The following is a 22063-nucleotide window of genomic DNA, read 5'->3' on the forward strand; positions in this document are numbered from 1 at the left end:
GCCTGCTGTGTTTTTTCTATCACCTCTGAGGCGTGATAAAGTCGCTCTTTCCAACCCCCACCCCCCACCCCCCATGAGGCCCCTCCAATGCCGAGACACTCTTTCCATGTTAATTTCTCAAGGTCAAAAATGCCCTATTGCCACACGGCGCTGTGTGAAGATGTACTGAGAAGACAATGACAGCTTTCCCGCTGTCCTCTGAAAGCAGCGCTGGAGAAAACACAGGTTCTCTCGATCAGCGGGACGCCTGTGGCTGTCTGGGCCTCCTGAGCCAACATGCCTTCCATGAAGACACTTTAAAGGGTTAATATTTACATCTCTAAGGAATATCAAAGGCTGATGGGTTAGGAAATCTACTGCGAAGCACTTATCCTTCTTTTTTAATGCCAAGCATCACTTGCAAGCACTGGGGTACCACAACTGCACATTTTACCATTATGCTGAGTCATGGAGGTGTTGGCTAGATCCATCGCTGATTTTACGGGTCTCAATTCACATAGACAGATTCCTGTACTCCATCTCTAAATGAAATGTTTTGCTTTGAATTCAGGTAGCAGAATGCACAAATATAAACGTTTCGAAATAAAAGAAAAAAAAAAAAGCTTTTCCATGGATATACTTTTGGCATCAGATTCTCCTGCAACTTCACAGGGAATTCATACCGTAAAAGATTATTAAAACTTAGTTGCAAAGTGTATCCTTTATTTGATGAGTGAATGTTTTATCCTTGTAATTAATGAAGCTGCCGACTTGCCGACCTTGGGTTCTGATACTTGGAAAGGAAAAAAGCTAACAGCTGAGAAATGTTCATTAAACTGTGTAATTAGTGGAGATGCGTTGTATCACAGCTGTACAACAGCTAAATGACATTCCATTTTAGACCATCAGATCTCCATAACCTTTAACTTAAAGGACTCATATCTAAGGACTGATGTAACCAAGATATCAAACATACTGTTGGGAGAAAACATTTTTCAAGCCTTTGGAATTGTCTAGATTTCTGTATAAATACCTCCTTAAAATTGGTTACAAAAGGATTTCTAATGACTTGGGTCTCTATCAGACCACAGTCAGGGAGACAGTTTACATTACACACACACACACACACACACACACACACACACACACACACACACACACACACACACATACATTTTTTGAACCGCTTGTCCCATACGGGGTCGCAGGGAACCGGAGCCTACCCGGCAACACAGGGCGTAAGGCCGGAGGGGGAGGGGACACACCCAGGACGGGACGCCAGTCCATCGCAAGGCACCCCAAGCGGGACTCGAACCCCAGACCCACCGGAGAGGAGGACCCAGTCCAACCCACTGCACAACCCCACCCCCTTCTTCAGTTTACATTACATTTACATTTATTTACTTAGCAGATGCTTTTCTCCAAAGCAACTTCCAATGAACTCTATGCAGTGTTATGAGCCCACACACCTTATTCATCAAGGTGACTTACACTGCTAGATACACTACTTACACTGGGTCACTCATCCATACATCAGTGGAACACACTCTCTCTGTCACTCACACACCGTGGGTGAACCTTAACAGCTTGTCTTTTGGACCGTGGGAGGAAACCAGACCACCCAGAGGAAACCCACGCAGATACGGGGTGAACATGCAAACTCCACACAGACTGAGCAGAGATCGAACCCATGGCTTCTTGCGAGAAGCCTGGTGCTCTGAGACAACAGCGCTACTCGCTGTGAACCGTGCTGCAGTTTACAAATGGAAGAAATTCTGTGTTGTTGCTGCTCTCTCTAAGAGTGGGTGTCCTACAATAATCGGTGCAAGGGCTGTTGAACAGTCATGAAACAAGTGCCAAAGCCTGGGGTGACAGGTAATAATCTTTAGGTATCCCATGCAGAAGGGGCAGCTAGTAGCATAGTGGTTAGAGGTACTGCCATTGGTTCCAAAGGTTCAAGTTTCAGTCTTACTTGCTGTTGTAGTACCCTTGAGCAAGCTGCTTTTCCTAAATTACTCCAGTAAAAATGAACTAACTGTATAAATGGGCAAATAACTATAGGTAACAACATTGTAAGTAGCTTTGGAGAAAAGTGTCACTGAAATAATAATGTGGGTATTCAGGAGGGGGGTGTGGTGGCATGGTGGCGCAGCGGATTTGGCCTGTCCCTGCTCTCTAGTGGGTCTGGGGTTCAAGTCCTGCTCAGGGTGCCTTGTGATGGACTGGCATCCCATCCTGGGTATGTCCCCTCTTTCTCTAGCCTTATGCCCTGTGTTTCTGAGTTAGGCTCCAGTTTACCATGACTGCACTTGGGACAAGCAGCTACAGGGTGTGTGTGTGTATTCAGGAGTCCACCATAAGAAGAACTCTAAATAAGAGTGGTGTTCATAGGAGGCAATGATGGAGGAAGCTGGTGTTGCCTGTCTGAGGTTTGCTAAAGACCACCTGGATGCTCCACAGCACTACTAGATTAAAGTTCTACATACAGATGAGGCAAAACTTGAACTTTGCAGTAAATATACACAGCATACCTTTTTTGGAGAAAACACAACACTGCATAGCAACATCAAAACCTCATCCCAGCTGTGAAGCATGGTGGCAGAAGAATAATGCTGTGGGGCCACTATGCTGCCTCAGGGCCTGGATCATGAAGTGACCAATGAATTCCAAGTTGTATCTGGAAATTCAACAGCAGAATGTTAGAGCTTTGGTGGGTGACCTGCAGCTCAAAAAAAGTTGACATACAAACTGACAATAATCCAAACCAGAGGAGTAACTCAGCAACAGCGTCATTCAAGCAGAAGGTATTCCACAGATTACAATGGAAACGTCAGAGTTCTCACGTTAAACCCACTGAAATGCCGTATGGTGATCTGAAGCAGGCCATTCAAACAAGTCATCCGAGAAAATTACTTGTATTGAAACAGTTTTGTATAGAGGAATGCTCCAAAATACCTCCTAACTGCTGTGCAGGTCTAATCAGCAGCTACAGGAAAAAATTTGCTTGCCATTACTGTCAGTAAAGGAGCGAAATGTAAGGGTTCACATACTTCTTTTTATAAATGATATTGATTGTTTAAATAATTTGTTTAGAAAAGATTGTTGTGTGCGTTAGTTAAATAAAACTCTATTTATTATGACTTAGACGAAGGTCAGACGACCTTTTAGGAGCCGCTCATGAAGAAATGCAAATAATTCAAAAGTATTCACAGGCTGTTTCTCAAAACTGTAATCAACAATCTGTAGTATGACATTCAAGTAACTAGTACATTGGGCATTATGTGATGAATTACTTACCAAACTAATCAGTGTAAAAAATTCTTCTTTGCACACATGATCCAATTGGCCTGGAGGCATTTTGGTTATGTTGTAGGGAGCCCACGGGAAATAAAGCAATTACCTTGTGGGTTCTGAAGAGCTTTTAACTTGATCATTCAGTGGAAAGGGACTCACTGTAGAATACAGTGTAAGACGTACAAATGATGTCAGTGGGGAGCGTCCTCGCTCAATGGGACACAGTTCACAGCGGGGACATTGTGACAGCAGCACCAGCAGCTACTAAAACTCAACACAAGTCATGTCTGATTCTCCTCGCTAATGCTCAACTCTATTATCCTTTTCATATGCTTTTAATTCTTTTGTCAAAACTGCGTGTCACACAGAGGTCGGTCAGTAAAAACACAGACTTTGCTCATAATTCTTGACACGAATACAATGGCAGACTGACAGAGAGCTTAAGACTTAAGACCAAGACTTCAGACCGTTCAATTATGCTCTATTTTTATCAATGACTTTGTTTTTCTTAATTTCACTGACTAACTTCACTTTATTTTGAAGTCTGATTTCAAGGTTTACTTGTCAAAGTCTGAACGCGCCGTTTCTCAGAATGCACGTCTGCATGCGTGTGTGTGTGTGTCTGTGTTGGAGGAGTCTCGGGGTTCTCCCTTTGGGGTTCCAGTGACACTTGACACGGCGACAGCAGGAGCAGGTCGTTCCCTCAGCAGGAGCTGCTGTCCGAGCACCGTGAGGCCGCCTGCGTCCCCTTGTAACCCAAACCCAGCCTGGCCGAGGGCCACGCTCCCAGGTGGAGGGACCAACGCTCTCCCTTACCTGAATCTGTCTCGGCATCCATTCCCACTACTGGGGTGACTCGTCCGAGTCGGGACTCCCAGGCCCGGACTCCCAGCCCCGGACTCCCAGGCCCCGCACCTGGTCCACGGGTGGCTGTCCGGCCAGGCGAAGATCGAGGGACCGGTTGTCCTGGAGCGCTGCCATCTCCCCTGCAGCCAGTGCCTGACTAAGCACAGCAGTTCACCACAGATGTCACAAGATTGGAGTAGATCCTCCTCTTTCGCTCTACAATAGATTCAGTCAGAGCTGGGAAGCGGACCATGTAATCAGCTCTTAAACAATAAAATGTGTGTAAAGAACTGAAAAAATTTTTTTCTTATCATGTAATTGTCAATACGATTTTAATGCACTGTTCAACTGGCATTTTTCTCCAAAGCAACTTACAGATATTCAGCCGGATGACTCTAACTGGAGCACTTTAAGGTAAGCACCTGGCTCAAAGGTCCTGCAGCTAGAGGTGGGATTTGAACCCATAACCTTTGCTTCTAAGGCAGCAGGTCTAACAACTGAACTACATTGACCTTCGCTCAGCTTCTGCCACAAAGTTTCAAGAATACTGTGACCTGAGGTATTCTCACTGATTTTTCATTAAATGACATGTACTTCTACATTGCAGTTTTTTTATAGAAGTAAAAACGGTTTAGTTCAAATGACAACAAATTACTGCATTACCAGTAGAGTAATTACAATTACTTCTGGCAATACTGCCTTTGAAATAATTGCTTATGTAATGGGTTGTAATTATTAGAAAGTTTTTGAAAAGTTTACTAAAATTATTATATAGAGCTTAAAAAATTAAGGGAAAACTTCTTAGGGTCTTCTGCCACCTAGTGGAGGAATTGAGGGCAAAACACGAGCATCATCATTATGTTCATCAATGAAGAGAAAATCAAGTCATGAGGAGTTTAGTCACACTGAGAACAGACAACATTTACTTGTCTACAAAGGGTGCCAATAAACAAGACCATCTTGTTTGGCTCACAGTCGCCTTTTTATTCTAAATTACATTTTTATGTGGAAAAACAACATAATGACAGCTTCAGTAAGGCACGCATCCGTCTTGCTGCTTTTACATAATCAAAGGAGTTACAACAATGGTTCCAAATGCAGACATTAAAAAGAAAAGCTGTTCGGAGGAGGCGTTTGCAGAAGAGCATTAAATTACATTTACACTTCCGTCTTACCTGCAATTTAGATTGTATTTCACTTCACAAAAATTAAATTAAACAACGTCAAACTGGGTTTTCCATAAAGCGCTCTAATAAAATGCAAACATTGTGACAGCCATTAAGAGCCTCTGTTTTTAGCATACGGAATATGCTACCAATATAATATAATACTATTATATGCTTCTAATATCTGTATATCAGTTCAATTCATGTAAGAGTTCATCTTTGATTTCAAAATATTTCATGAAGTCTGACAAGTTGTAAACTTGGTGCTTTGTCTATTTTAAAAAATACATGTTAACTGATCTGTTTTCTAAAGGTTATTGAACTGACAGAGTTTCAATGTTCTTTTTTACTGAAGAGAACTGGGCAAAAAGTGCTTTAAGATGGAAAATGTTTTGATTTAGACTTTTATAAAGTCCATTACATGATTATTTTTATAAATGCATTATTTCTAAGTTTCAGGTTTTGTACAATACGTGAAGTCTTTATTAATTAATTTATTTATTTTTTTTCCACACTGTTTTACTCACTCTATAGTACAAACTGACAGCAAGGTCTGTGAAAAGCAGTGCTTTGGCAGTCACTTGCTTCACTGCATCATTTCATAACATACGGCGTTGCTTGACGGTATGTGAAGCCCTTGTGTCCCTTAGTTTTACCACGAAATGGTTATTTAATGAGAAGCAGTGATTCTCATCTGACATAATAGGTGTGTAATGACCAATTCCATGTGTTGCTTTAGAGGAAATCGTGTGTGTAGTGGAGACACAGAAAGAGTGCAGGTGCAAAACTAAGTGAACCCCAAATTACACTGGTTAAACCAAGTAGATGAGTAGAATCAGGTGTATAAATTACAATCATTTGTAACATAAGTTTGTAATTATAATCTCATTTTAATATTTTCCACAAGAATGATGACCATCTCTCTAAGGTTCACATACCTTCAAGCGACAATGTGTACTGCAACTCCATGCACTTTTGTGCATTTTGCAGCACAGCTTGCATTTTGTTCGCATCTCTGAAAGACCTCAAGGATTTGAATTTTGCCACTCAAATAGTGTCAGCTGAAATAAATGAGCTCAAAGTGCAAGGTGGGCGAGTTCGCTGGTTTTGAGTTATGCGTCACAGCGGCCAGCGTAATGGGTTCATTCTTCCCGATAGCCGTAGATACTGTAAAAGGGACCCCATCGTTGTGTTTTTTTTTTTTTTTTTTGTCATGAAATACATAAACATAGCCTGAGATGCACATTACATGAAGCAAAGTCCAGCTACCCCAAGGAGCATGAGGCGCTGCGAGCGCACAGACACGCGAGTCACAGGCTTGGCGAAGCAGAAGAGAGAGGGCCAGCGAAGCAACGGGAGATGAAGGGGACACTCAACGCTGAGAACATCCTCAGCCCCGTCCGATCACCTCCCTCCTCACCCTCCGTGAGCGAGCGGGCGGATCCAATTCCCCCCGACAGCTCATGCGCGCTGTTTACAGGCAGACCCCATCGACCCCGACGGCGGGCCGCACTTCACCCTTTTATATACACGGGCTCAGACGGAACCGCCCCCGAGATGGAGAGCGCAGGTAGTGCAAACAGTCATTAGTTTCTGTGCGCGCGGCACCAAACGCCACGCGCTGCCCGGCAGGCCCCCCGTCTCCCAGGGCTCTCGGCCAGCGGGGTTTATCTTCCCGCTCGCAGCCTCCGCAGCCTGGTAAAGCTATGCAGTCGCCAGCGGGATCCACATCAAATGCTTGACGTTCTCACATGGCGGCCCTACTCAGAGTGCGAGCTGGGCTGATGCGCCGCTGGCCGACACACACACACACACACTCCGTGTCACAGGGAGAAATTTCAGTCTCGCACCGGCTGAGTTTCTGCAACAGATGGGCTGCGACTGCGAGGCGTGTCCACGGGGCTCAGTTGTGCCGCTGCGTCCCGCGCTCTCCGCGGACTCGTTGTGAGGGGGCGTCGCTCCACGCGATCCTTCGGTCCAAGGCGCGAGAAGTTCTCCCGTGTGCCTGTGGGGGGCGCCCTCCTCAGAGAGTGACCCTGGAGCACTGGTGCTTGAGCTTGCAGGGCAGCACCCCCCTGTTGAGCTGGTAGAACTCCACCAGCTGGAGGAGGTCAGTGAAGTGCGTCTGGCCGTCGTCCAGGCTGAAGAACAGCTCTCCCTCGCTCTCCACCTGCTCCGAAAACGCGCACACGCGCGCACACACGCACACACACGCACGCACGCGCCCGGCTTAGTATGCAGAGGAAGCAAAGTACGGGAAGGAGCCCTGAAAGCAGGACACGCTAGACTGCACTCACAGGCAGGATTTGGAAGTGCTTCACTCTCTGTCTGTGACACATTGACAGGACAAATGTCCTGGGGTTGCTCTGGCTCTCCCTTAATAGAAACACCCTGAGAACAAAACAAAACAAGACACTGCAGTTCGTACCCATATAAGGAAAAAAATGAATTTCCGTTTTAGAAATATGAAACGCCTGCTGGCCTAAGATGCCTTACGAATAAAGAACAGAAAATAAAATATGATCAAAATCTAATTCCTTTCACAACTTGATGCTGAAGCGCTACACAACTGCTATAGAGTAGATAAATTAATAAAGAAATTTTTCCAAAAAAAAAAACAAAAATAGCAAAGCTTTTCTTGAATGTGGTGCAGTAATTGCGTTATTTTCAGCTCATCGGGACCTGGTGTTTGCGGCGTGACTCAAGTATCGGTTCGAAGTGTCGCTCGTACCCATCGACGAGGCCTTGCTGGACGATTAGCCGATGAGCCTCATCTCTCGATATGCTGCTGTGGAACCAGGGCTGGGCTCTGTGGATGGCTGCCAACGAGAGGAGAGCGTGAGGCCCACCAGCTGGGCCTCAGCCAGGGCTCTGCCGGGACGCGACCGCTCTCTACTGACCTGGGTTCGACCGGGGTCTGCGGCCAGCCGATGGGCTCCCGTGGGAGACGAGCCGAGGACAGCTCTTCCTCTGCCGGAGAGGGGAAGTCGGTGGGTCACGCACACATTCAGGGCTGGCTGAGGCCTTCCCCCAAAACATTTTCACACCATTTAACACCCAGTCATGTGTAATGTTAGATAATTAGACCTGTGTTTCATGTAAGAGGAGGGCAGCATCTGCTATAATCCTCTGCCTCCCATCTCCCTGGCAACAGAGCACCCAGAGCTGTGCTGTGCTGTGCTGTGGGCAGCGTACCCTCCAGGACAGTCCCTCCTCCACCGCCACGGTGAGCGCCTCCGACGGATTCTCAATCACCCGGCTCTTCTGACCCGAGAAGTCCATGGCCACGAGGGAGTTCTCCGAGATGCTCCTCTGGAGGGACCGGACACACTGAATCTCATCCACCGGGCTTTCAAATACATGATCTGCATGAAAGTTTTCTTGAAAGGGGTACAAGACCTACCATGGGGGATACTTTCTGCTTCTGATGTGGCTCTAGGAAGTTCTGGTAGAGCTGCATGCCATACTTCTCACAAAAGACAAAGAAGGAAGAAATGAAGCTCATACGTTTTAAAGAAAGCAAACAGCTGCGCTCGTCCTCATACACAAGCCGCAGGGCTGTAGAGCAAACGGATGAGTTGACAGCCAGGTTTTCCCAGGGGGGCACAGTGCCCCCTATTGGCCGGTCACTCTAACCGCGTCAGCACCTCCGCTGACCCTCGTCTCCAGAACGGTCGCATTGGGCCCGTCTTGCTGACCTTCTAAGGAGCTCGGTGACAGAAGGTGTGTGCGTCGAGGGTGTGTAGATCAGCTAGGAACTGGGTACCAAAGTCCCACCAGCAATGGAGAGAAGGCAGACAGTCGTCGGAGGGGCTCTGGCTACCTTGAAGAGGCGCATGGCGGTTACCCAGCAGATCCTCAGGCGCTCCTCGTCAGCACACAGCACCTTCAGGTCTTGAGGGGAGTCTGACTTGGTGGGCTAGTGGTCACAGTATAAAAGGTGCAACACAATACGCATTTTGGTATTATTATTATTATTGTTCTTGTTCTTGTTTCTGTTGTTACTTTCTGTGCTAAGCTGTCCTATAATAAAATAATAATCATCTTCATCATTTTTTGTTGGAAAGCAATGCATGAAAATAGCAAACTGGAGCTACTTTCGAATGCTGTGAAATCATGATATAAAATATTGTCAGGTCACTTTTGTTTCAGTTCAGTTTTTTTCCTACTCTGTTTCAATGTCAGGAATCAGTTTATTCTTGTCTCAGATATTCTGTGTTTGGGTAAGCAGGGTAATAAAGTTCAGTGACGATAAGGCTGTGCGGAGACATTTGAGAGGGGATTTTACAGCCTGTACTTAACATTCTGTCTTAGATAAGGCTGGCAGATAATTATGATCGATTATGTTATCACATAAGCCTTAAGAAATTAAAAGGAAAAAACATAAATGGGTTGAAAATGATGTCATTCCATACATTTGAAGCCTTGGAAATATATCATTCCATCTAAATCTGAGCATAGGCTTTGATTCCTTCAGCATGTGGAATATAATACATGTGAAAATCATATACCTTTATACAAAATCCATAATCAGTTGGTGCACCATATGACTTCCTGGCTGATTGCAGCGTGTAGATATCACTGTCGCTGAACTCTGCGAGGAACTGGAGATGTCTCGGTTCCTTAGTGGAGAGTGAGATTGAAAGAGAACACGTGAAACGGCAAAATGCGCATTTAACGCGGGTAAGTGCAAAGTGCAGCTGAACGCGAAAGGTTTCAGTGTTCGATAGAGGTATGTAGAGCAGTGAATGAAGGCAGCTGGAGTTGGACAGCTGTTTGTAAGCCTTTTGCTTCATAACCCCCCAGTCACAATCACACACGCACACTGTCTGAACCGCTTGTCCCATATGGGGTCACGAAGAGCCGGAGCCTAACCCGGCAACGCAGGGCGTAAGATTGGAGGGAGAGGGGACACACCCAGGACAGGGTGCCAGTCCATCGCAAGGCACCCCAAGCAGGACTCGAACCCCAGACCCACTAGAGAGCAGAACCCAGTCCAACCCACTGCACCATCACTCACAAGCAAGGAAAGCTTAAAAATAGAGATGCCCTTCAATTTATTTTCGTAAGATTTTTATTAGATTTTTTAAAACTTTGAGCTAAACTGAATCTAATGTGACTAATAAATGAAATGTCACCTCTTCAAAGTACCGTTCACTGCTGATTGCTGACCAGCCCACCAATAGTAGTCATTTTATTATTGATCACTGACACTGATGAACACCGGACACATTTGGAAGGGCACTGAATCAAGGCAGGCAGTCGTACATACCTTTATTGTCTGAATACACGGTACTGCCAACTAATATCTAAGTGCGAACATTCCTGTTACAAGCTCCGCAACAGAAAGAAATTTTAGAAACTAAAACGGTGAAAAAAAAAAACACAGCTAAAAATGGAAAAATCTGGAGAATGTCATTATCTGAAATTTGCAAGTGGAACATCAGGAGCCAGTGTACCGTTTTTGCGCGCGTCACTTTTTGCCACTTGTTTCTCATCTTCAAGTATATTTGCTAGGTCATGTCCTAATGTGCTGAAGCCGGGGTGAAATTACACAATAAACTGGTCGTCAAATAGCGCAAGCGATCTGAAACCAATTCCATCTCTAATAAATACACGGTATTAATAAGGCACGCACCTTTGGTAAACATGGTAAAAAAAATGCAAGTAGAACTCTTCAGCAATAAACATCTAATCCACACCTTGTTCAAACATCTCGTATCTATTACCGCACTGACCAACAGGCAGGGTAAAAGCTTGGGCTGAGACCTAAACACGGTGAAGGGAACTCGAGACACAGCCTGCTGCGTGTACTCTGGTACACAAAGGCAGCAGTTGTTTTACCGCAGCGCAGGCCACGGCAAACAGCCTCGTTTGCACAGTGCAGCCTCCTAATGGGCAGGTGCAGAGCTGTGTGCGGGAGACAGCTGATCAGCATGACAAAAGCACAGCACAGAAATTCATACGCAGCCTCTCGAAAAGTCAGGAGTCGAATTACGCATATTGGAGTGTGCGCACGCCAGGGACGTGTCATATGCAAAACAAAAAGCCCTTTGTCCCCAGACCGCCAAGAAAGGAGCGCAGGGTGCTGAGCAGAGGGCTGCAGACCTGGCATGCCAGCGCACCTGTGCGACAACCAGAACGACCAGTTCCGGAGCGCTGGGGACCGCTGCTGGGCTCCGCCGCACGGGAACTGTTAGTCAGACCGCGCTTCCAATAACCCGCCGCACGAAACTGAACGGGACCGCCAGACTGCAGATGCTGGGAAATGTGGCCTAATTGGCAAAACTACAATTCAAGCACAGACGAACGTGCGTTTACAGAACTGGGGCGAGGTGACAGCTGAGAAACGGAGTAAACCGCAAATAAAAGGCGTCACGCCCACCGTTAGAGCAAGCGTGGCACCGTTACCTAACTGTGTTAAAGCTGGAAGGGCCCGCGGTGTATTAATAGCTTTTCATATTTATTTTAATGTCGTTTGCCTTATACACACGCATACTAAAGTACTGTGCTATTGAATGGGACGTGATATACTTACACATGAAAATGCAGCATAATTTATCCCGTCACCTGCTTTCTGACATACCTTTGAGGTCCCCTTACTTGAGAAGTACAGCCCAGACCTTCTCAAGACAAAGTAGAGCTTCTTCCAAGATTTCTTGCCCTGCTCTCTAGCATGGAGGTATCCACAGATCTCCGGGCATGTGTTTGAGTCAAGAAATGTCTGCAACGCAGACAGAATGTCATTGAATGGATTAAACTGACATTTTGAATTGAATTAAGGTCTAAGTATGTGAAAATGCATTTTGTTGTCAGTTCTGGGCCGCATGACAAAACTAATAACCTGAATCAACTGGAAGTGAGTCATTGTGTCGTTGGTCTCTCTGGACACACACACCATGTGCTCCGGGAAAAAGTCCTATTAAGAGGTGGTGAATGGGAAAGAGCATCAAACTCCTGATTTAACATGTCTTAAAAATTTAACAGAGCGGTCTGTAAAAAAAAACATGAGACAGAGTGAGAGGCAACTGAAAAAGAAAAATAAAAAAAAAAACGCTAAAAGGCAACACAACATATGTCAGCACTAAATATTGACCACAGTTTGGGTTTTTCATTTAACACATCAGACACTAAAGATAGAACATAAAATCGCACTTACCAGGGGTCTTTTGAAGAATTCATATTTGGCATAGTTCTTTCTGAAGCAGAGTCTGCTGCTGGAATCCATGCCCCAGTTCGACTGTACGTCAATGACTAACTCATGGTCTTCTATGGTTCTTTCTGGAAAGACAGGCAATGCCAAGAGAGAGGCGCAGCCGTGAACTCTGGCAAGCCGCTCCATCAAAGAGACAAACGATGCCAGGTTGGAAACCAAGAGGTAAATGAAAAATCCACTGTATCTGTAGGCCTCATCGGATTCGGGTTTGAGCGCAGCAAAGCCACAACCACCGGACATATTGCCCTAACATTTTCTAAGGATTACAGATAGGAGATGCAATGATCATTTTCATCTTTTTACTTTTTGTATAATACATGGCAGGTATGTAAGAACCGTCATAGAAGAATTAGAAGGACTTCTCACACAAAAACTGAAATGTATTATTTTATGGCTATAAGGGGAAAGGCATTTTCATCTAACAATCAGAAAGGTTTCCTGTAATTTCATACAGCAAATACATCATTTGTTTAGTCATTTTCCATATTTTTTTAAGAAAGTCACATTACATTTACTTATTCAGCAGATGCTTTTCTCCAAAGCAACTTCTAATGAACTCCATGGAGTGTTATGAGTCCACACACCTTATTCACCAAGGTGACTTACACCGTGTCACTCATCCATACATCAATGGAACACACTCTCTCTGTTACTCACACACTATGGGGGAACCTAAGCAGAATGTCTTTTTGACTGTGGGAGGAAACCAGAGCACCTGGAGAAAACCCACACAGACGCAGAGAGAACATGCAAACTCCACACAGACTAAGTAGGGATTGAACCCACATTTTCTCACAACACCCAGGTGCTGTGAGACAGCAGCACTACTTGTTCTGCCACCACGCCCCCGGCTTTTACCTTGCTGGAAATCTGTGTGTTTCCGAGAAGACGATTCATACAGAACTCTCTTTCCAGTTGTTTCTATTGTAATGAAAAGTTAAGCTGAATCCAGTTTCTATTTGTGACTCATAGCGAAACTGGAATAATACATAACACACATCCAGTCAAGTATTTCCTTTGCACTGCCAATGTCAAGATAAGCCCCACAGAAACCACAAACATTTACACGATTTCACATATATGTGTTTGTATAAGAGACTGTTGAAATAGCCTAACAGCTGAATCATCCAGTAACCTGACTCTTTCCATTGTGTTTGGAACAATCAGTTTTGCTACATATTGGTTGTTGAAAAGTTATTTTGTTACATATAACAAATCCTCGAGTACAACCTGTTATTAGGGCTGACCCTTTATCGATAACGGTGGAAAGAGCTATGGTCTAAGTTGCTCTATTGCTAAATCTCAGCCCAAATTGAATACCTCGCCACAGTGATACATCTGCCCAAGAAGAAAGACTGTGACATTTTCATCGAAGGGGGACCTTTGCGTACCTATGCCCAGGTGTGAGAGCTGCTCAAACAGTGTCCAGCTGTGGTCATCCACACAGTGGTTCTTCAGCACAAAGAGCTGACAGATGTCACGGGCAGTGATGTCATTGGGGACCTCTACTGCTCGGCTCGTGTGGTCCTCGCTGAACACCTTGATCACCTGCAATACACAATAAACATGAAGGACTGAAATGCAAAATGCGCAACAGCTGGCGATAAAATGCAGCGAAAGAAGTTCATTGGGCCATGCGTTTTTCATCACATGTCAATCAATCCGGAATCTTACTACGAACAATTGTTCAACTCCAGCAACTCCCATCTGTGAAATTTACACTTAGGGCACACAGATGTGCCTGGTCACAACATACAGCATGCTCTAAAAATGCTATGGCAGAATAAAAACTACTTTGATCTTCACATAGACTTGCGAAAACACTCTTTTACGGGTCAGTGGAGGTAACAAAGGTTTAAATTCCCCTGCAATATTAAGATATTTCTTTTAAAATTGTGTATGAACATGCACTTTCAGCCACAGAATGGTGCTATTAATTAAATTTAAAAAAAAAAAAAAAAAAGATAATTTAAAATATATATTTCCATGAGCTACTTACCCGTCTTTTTTGAGGGAAGAGGAGTTGAGAACGTGGGCTAGCTCTGCAACTGACATAGGGCTGAGTGCACAGCATTGTAACACGTAATTTGTACGTGCAACATAGACACAAGCATGAGAAAGAGTGCGAGCGAGGCGGGGAGCTGCTCCCCGACACACTGTGCTGCAGCGGAGCCAAAATGAGGTCATTAGAGAGAACTGCTGCTTAGAGGAGCACTCTACTCACTCCACATGTACATGTCACTGCGGTTCTGCCCACTAACCTGCTACATCTCCTCAAATGGATGTGTATAAGACAGGGATGATCCATGCACACCTGCACATTTTTTTTTAACATTTATTTATTTATTGATTAATAACAATCAGTAGGCTCTCTACACTTTTCCATTTGTGTGGCACTGGAAGCTTCAGCTTTCGCCAGTAAGGTTCAGTGTGACTCCCGAACCTCCTGCTGAGTGAGAAGGTAAAGGCAATGCTGGCACAATGAGGTCTATTGGAGGCTGGACCTTGTGGGAGGTGAGGGATGTCAGCAGGCAGAACAAGGCAAGTTCACTTGCCTGGAGGAAAAGAGGTCCTGCTCTCCAGTCTGACCAACATTACTACCCTTCAGGAGTGAGCAACCAGTGGGCGTCTCTCCCTATACAAGATAAACTATCTGCTGTTCCACTGCATGGGGATGTCTTGCATCAGGCAACAAAAATTTTCTTCTTCTTCTTCTTCTTCTTCTTCTTCTTCTTCTTCTTCTTCTTCTTATTATTATTATTATTATTATTATTATTATTATTATTATTATCACCCTTTGCACTAATTGTTAAGTATTTCACAAGCTTTGTCTATTTTAACTTTTGTAGGTCATTTCTTTTTTGGTCTTGGAAAATTTTCTGCCAGCTAAACACAAAGCTGTACACTATTTTTGTAGTTACACACTGATTTCATGTCCTTTCCTCAATGTCCCAATAAATCTGGCAACCGTCCCCAAGCAAAGCGCCTTCTCAGATGATCCATGAGAGATCTGAACCATATTTCCGCCAGTAACCTAAGGTGTGACTCCTAGGTATTCTCCCGGCTCTCAAACAAATCACTCATCTTCTGCAGCAAAATTTACCCGAGGCATGTTCACATTATAAGGATTATTTAAGTGACGTATAAATGGATCTGAAGAAGGCATGACACAGCGTCCACAAGTCCTAGGTGTGCAAGTTGCTCACTGGTGAAAACTAGTCTTGATAAACTACTGCTGTCAGCTGCTGCTTAATGCACTCGCAGATATCATAGAACACAAAGAGCTTTGTTCACAAGGCCTCCCAGCACCAGTGCAGACTCGTCCGTCTTTATCATCGCAGTCTGCTGCTCCATCTCTGTCTACGGGACTGAAGTCTCACTTTCAGCTGCGGGTCAAATGCAGGAACAATGCCATCACTGTATGATTTTACTGTCGTGTTTACCCCAAGGTTTTACCTGGGATTTGGGTTCTTAATCTGGTGCTCATAGACCCCTTTGGGGGCTGTGGATGGGCTTCAGTGGCTCTGTGAAACATTGGCTTGCCTTGAAAATAAACATTATAAATAAAATGAATCTACTAATAGGCTATTACTATCTGCGACAGTAATCGAAGTATACACACACAGTCTGAAACCGCTTGGCCCAAGCAGGGTCACGGCAAGCCGGAGCCTCACCCGGCAACACAGGGTGTAAGGCTGGAGGGGGACGCACTCAGGACGGGATGCCAGTCCATCACAAGGCAACCCAAGCAGGACTCAAACCCCAGACCCACCAGAGAGCAGGACCCAGCCAAACCCACTGTGCCACTGCGCCGCCGTACCCCCCAGAAACTAAAGTATCAATGTCATAAAATGAGTGCAATATTTTCTTCAAATTTATTTACGGCCTTTTGTCTATGAGGAGATCCTTAACTTTCGTCAGATTCTTTAAGTGATCTGTGGCCTGGACAAGGTTAAGAACCTCAGACCTGCAATCACAGTTCTGTAAGATACATAAGCTACTTGTAGAATGTGAATAATAAAGCAGTATATATGCAAAATTAGAGAGAAGGATACAGGTTTGGATTTGAATCCATCTCTGCCTACATGGAGTTTATATGTTCTGCCCATGTTGTGAGTTTCTTCCCAGACTCCAAAGACATGCACAGAAGAAGGACCTAGGAAACCTCTACTTTGAGCACCTCATGAGCGTTCCCACACAGTTGCCTTCGACTTCATGGTACTTTTTTCTTAGTTTGTAATAAATTTCACTACTATGAGCAACATATTTGAATAGAGACTGATATCCAACTTAAGCTGTGTGTATTGTAGAATTCATAGGCTGTAATTCAAATTTCTTTATCTCAAGGACAAGGCATAGACGGGTTTGCCAGGCATTCTCCTGTGGCACTCCCTTGTACGCCTGTCTCAGAGGGGCCGCTCTGGCTGTCTGTCCAAGAGTGTAGACAGAATAGGACCCAAATTGGCACAAGTGAGGGATGAAAAGCGTTCACTACATTTGAGCAGACAGACGTCCCATCCCAGGAGCACAGTGGCTATAAAACCTGGACTTCAACGTTGATGTTGTTACCAGTCACACTAAATATAACTTGTCAACCTGCCTTTTGTGTTTTCGTATCCTATTTTTTAAAACACGTCCCCAGATGTCTTTCCTGATGCTGACACTGCATGTAATGGTGCTCAGCACCTTCTGCTCATCCTGCTACATGTCCAGTCCTATGGCTATAAGAGTCTCTTCAGTCACTTTTCTGTGAAACTGCTCATATTGACCTTATTCTTCCCATTCTGTCAAGCAGTAAATGAGCTGTATGATAACTGCTTATCGGGGTGCTTTGGTCCCGAAATATTCAGACTGTGAATGATGCCTCTTAACTGCGCTGTAGGAATGAAGATGAGATCTGATTTGCTGACAGCGTACATGCTTGAGGAGGGAGCATAAGCACCTTGCATCACTGTCTCGCTGCCTTCAGGTGGGAATCAGAGCCCACCTGGAGTCTGAAACCTTCTGTTCTTTGTTGTATTTAGTCTTGAGTCAACTGATCAGCTGGATAACTGATTAATAGAAATGATATTTGTTTCTGAGAACGAAAGCTCTCAGGAAGAACGTGGAGGAGCAACATGGCCCAAAAAGCTTATGAGATGTTCACTCATATGTGGAAGAAAAAACCCCACTCAGTAACATTCAATAGCAACTGTATGCACCCCTTCCTGGATTTTGATATTCATTGATCAGCATTTGAATAAACAAGCACATCTCTCACACTTTACAGGTGCAGTCTTTGATTTTGCATTTACTTGACAGTGTGCCTTGAAGCTGTATGCATTGTACAGATGGTCATCACTGGAAATGCTCTCTGAGTACAGCAGCAAAGGATGGGAATTCGGTGGTAAGTACCTCCTTTCAGGAATAAAATGTAAAGGAAATCTCTACTAAGTCACCTGTGCAGACTCTGCTTCATTTCTCTCTAACTGGCAATGAGCTACATCTACATTCAGTCTCTGTAAGTTTTTGTAAAAAGGCATGCATGTTGTGATCAGTCAAAACAGAGACTCTAGATCAGGTTATATCTTAGCTCATGATCCAGAATGTGTCCCACACAAGTAGGAATGTCACAGCTACAAATTCTGCTGAGCAAATACAACATGCTGAAGTTTATAGTTAGTGAGCGTTGCCTCTTTGAAACCATGGAGGGTTTCACAAATAAACATAGCATACAAGTGTTGTGCTTGATCTGATTTAGCTTTGAATACAGACTCTCAGTTAAAATAAGAGTTTCATGAGGAGAAGGTTTAATCCTTTTTTCAGGAAGATATCCCTATGACTACCATAGAGATGAGCATCTTAATTCAGTAAATACACAAAAGCCCGGCACGCATTCTTACCCGCTTTTGAAGGGTGATTGGAGTTATGACCGGCAAGGTGACTCTTCTTGCATAGAAGTTCATTCTTCTTTTTTCAAGTTTCCTCACAGCTAAGGAGCACTCATGTGCAGCAGACTGGTTTCTGAAATGTGGGTGTTGTGTCAGGGATTTCTTCCTCAGCACACCGCTGGTGTGGCCTTCTTAAATGCTTGACCACTGTCGCTGGCTGTGGGTGATGTCATTTGCAGCTCGCTGCCAGGACCGTCAGGCGTGGATCAAGGAGGCCCACTTTGAAGGCTTCCAAGTGTGGCCTTGGAAAAGTGCAGTGTTCTTCCACCAAGAGTCACTTCACCCTAATACAAGGAAAACATAGATTAAAAATAGCTTCCCTGACAAGGACAGCAGCTCACAGGGGTTCAGTAGAAAGTACCTTTACTTCATTTAAAATTAAATCACACGTACTGATACAGAAAAAATCAACTGGGCATACCTGCAAATTTATATATGAAAAGTTACAGGAAGATAGAATAGTCTGAAATAACAGTAAAATAGTTTTTACAGGGTTTGATAATACAGCGAGACTGGAGTCCATGGTAGTTGTTCTTTTCATTGCCGTTCATTAGGGTTGGGGTTAGTGTTAGGGTTAGGGAAGGAGAAGGCCTGCTGGTAAGAAGGTCACAAAAGGGTGGGACTGAAAAGGAGACTGGAATTCAATAAGGATTCAGGATACATGTATACATACATACTGTAACGACCCGCGTTACTGTGTTTGAGCAGGAAATGCGTTTATTGTAATTGGCTGGATTTGGGTGACCTACGGGAATATAAGGGTGTGATTGCGTCTGTCAGAGGGAGAAAGAAGAGAGAGCCTGGGGGCACTAAGCAGGCTGGGAAGGCTGGCTAGAAGCGCAGGTCCTGGAGGAAATTAGATCCTTGGACCGAGAGCATTATTTCTCTGCGTGCCAGTGTTCAATAAAACATTCGAGATGAACGTTGCCTCCGCGTCCTTCTTCACCCCATCCAAACCCAAGGAGCTGCACACCACAATGCATACATACTGTATATACATACATACATACATACATATTTTTTTTTTTTCTTCTCTTTAATGTCTCGCAGTAGTTCACATCTAGTTAGAAAATAAAAGAGATGTCTGAACATGGGAAAGAGATGTAAATGTTTTAAGAGCAGTTTTGCTTGGCGACAATTCTTAATACATTTTTGAGGGGTGTTGACAATTATTCTCACAGGTCAGATAAATAGTTTCACAATCACATTACATTGTATCTGTTTGGAAAACGTTTGCTTTCACTCCGCAGAAGATGTACAATGTTGTGTAAATCCAGCAAATTGTCTTATGTTAATCTAAATGAATAAGCACATTTGATGCAGTACATATCAAGGTAAATTCATAGACATTAAGGTGCAAAAAAGGTGAATGCAGTGTTGAATAGGTATCACTAAAAAGTCAATATTAAACATTTGCCACGTTTCATTCATTTAAAGAGTATCTCCTAGCAGTTTCTTCCGTCTCCCCACAGAAGTCAAAGATGTCTGCTTTGTCAAAGCCGAAAGACAGGCCGGTACACCTTTCGCCACCACACACAGTCTCGTCCGCAGCACGCTCAGGGGAGTGGTCAGGATGCGTTCCAGGATATGAATCATCAGTGCAAAAGGTCACAGAGTTCATGTTGCATTACATTTGAGACTGTGCTTGAACAATGGGTCTTGGATTAGAAATCATTATTTACCACCTACGCACTATTAATGTTTAAGGACACTCACTGGCATCACGCCACTATCTGTACAAGCAAAAAACAACAATGATCAACAGACGGAGTTCTCTTATCAGCTTAAGATGCACAATGGGATTCCATTTCAACACAGCGTTCATGGGAATGAAGAAGGCTGATCGCATCCACCCCCAGTCCGAATCAGCTATCGGGCTTCCCAGCACGTCTTCTTAAGGGAGTGCAGACTGGGAGACGCTGCTGGTTATCTGACAGTGCAGAAACTAATCGGAATTAACAGAGACAGACTGATAGCCACGTCTCCAAAGTACTCATAACACAGCTGTCCCCAGATAGGCTTCGTCCAGGGCCACGGTCCACGCAAAGGACACATCTGTGTGCAGCAGACCCGGGCCCCGAAGTCTCCGCACTCCTTCCGCTGGACAGTGCATGAGTTCGCATTTCTCTTCTGCCCGGTCTAGGAGGAGAACTGATGCCTCCTGACAATGTGAGAAATGCTGTCGCCGCAGACATCGCTTTCCTTGCATCCCATTGTGTTCGTGGTCAAGTCATTCACTTGAGCCACATTTTCACATACACGCAGAAGCACTAGATGGCGTCTTGTAAATTAAGGCAAACGGAGTAGTATTTAATACAACCACACAGGATAATAACTGCCATGTTCTCTTTTGTCAGCTTCATCGCTTGTCCATGTAGGGTCACAGTAGTCCGGAGCCTAACCCAGAATCATATGGCGTGAGGCAACAGTTATGGTTGTTGTTGTCGTTGTTGCTGTAAATGTGTGGTAAGCACAGTCCTAGTTACCACAGCGGTAGTTAGTATATTAATGTCATGTATACTTCAGCTAACATACATTTTACAAAACGTAGCTATCCCTGTCTCACTTTACCATATGTATCTCTTACTTATCTGTACCTCTTATAATTTTTGTTATGAATAATTACACCCTTCATTTAAGATTCATGAGCATAACCTCATGTGCAGCAAGTCAGTTCTGTTTGGCTATTGATACTGGGAGGATACAGTCAATGTGTTTCCTTTGTGAGGTTTATGAACTGCCGGATTCTCCGAGGGTTTGTACGACACTGTATTTCTGATTTATTGCTGTTTTATTCGCACAGAGCTTTAGTTCTGCGGTGCTAAACTGATATATACACACACACACACACACACACACACACACACACATTTTCAGAACCACTTGTCCCATACGGGGTCGCGGGAAACCAGAGCCAACCCGGCAACACAGGGCGCAAGGCCGGAGGGGGAGGGGACACACCCAGGACAGGACGCCAGTCCGTCGCAAGGCACCCCAAGCGGGACTCGAACCCCAGACCCACCGGAGAGCAGGACTGCAGTCCAACCCACTGCGCTACCGCACCCCCTAAACTGATATAATTTAAATCAAATGTTTCTCAGAATGAAACAGAACATCTTATGCAGGTCTGAGTCTAAAAAAGTGTAAGAACCCCTGGACTTTGATACAATACATGACCCTGACCAGAGTTATTTTAATCACCCCCGTGACTCATAGGAAATAGTTAAGAAGTGTTAATAATATGTGCAGTTAGAGATAACTGTCCATGTGCGATAACTGACCACCAGAGATCACTTGCTGTCTGCGATGACTGTCCTTCTGCACTGTGAGCAATAGGGTTTCTGTTGAGTCCAGCTGAGAAAAGTTTAATGGCCTGCACTGATATACAGTACAGCTTGCACTCAAGTGTATAAAGAAATACCAGTAAAAATCATAATTCATGCAATGAGATACTAAATACAGCTTTATAGTGGTTGTAAACAGCGTGGTGTCCGTAGCGGAGCCTATACTCGGAAATGACATGTCTATATTAGCACGCTGTTAATGCCGGGGCCATGTAGTGGGAGGCGGGAGCGCAGCTCGCGGCTCGTCGTGCACCTGCCTGGGGTTCACAGAGCAGCACGTTCTCCCTC

General features: G+C 44.5%; 1 protein-coding gene across 1 annotated transcript; it reads right to left on the minus strand.

Annotated features, from left to right (window-relative positions):
• Positions 1–6066: 6066 nt before the first annotated feature.
• On the minus strand, positions 6067–18678 carry LOC108919977 (growth factor receptor-bound protein 14-like). Its single transcript, XM_018728421.2, has 13 exons — positions 18384–18678; positions 13893–14049; positions 12445–12566; positions 12130–12204; positions 11872–12009; positions 9797–9907; positions 9109–9204; positions 8689–8751; positions 8481–8597; positions 8186–8255; positions 8017–8104; positions 7583–7676; positions 6067–7455 (listed from the first exon to the last, which is right to left on the minus strand). Exons 1-13 carry the CDS (start codon positions 18444–18446, stop codon positions 7309–7311), a joined length of 1341 nt encoding a protein of 446 aa, XP_018583937.1. The 5' UTR covers positions 18447–18678; the 3' UTR covers positions 6067–7308.
• Positions 18679–22063: the final 3385 nt, after the last annotated feature.

The sequence above is a fragment of the Scleropages formosus genome, chromosome 14 (assembly GCF_900964775.1).
Source record: "Scleropages formosus chromosome 14, fSclFor1.1, whole genome shotgun sequence".
NCBI classification, from domain to species: Eukaryota; Metazoa; Chordata; class Actinopteri; order Osteoglossiformes; family Osteoglossidae; genus Scleropages; species Scleropages formosus.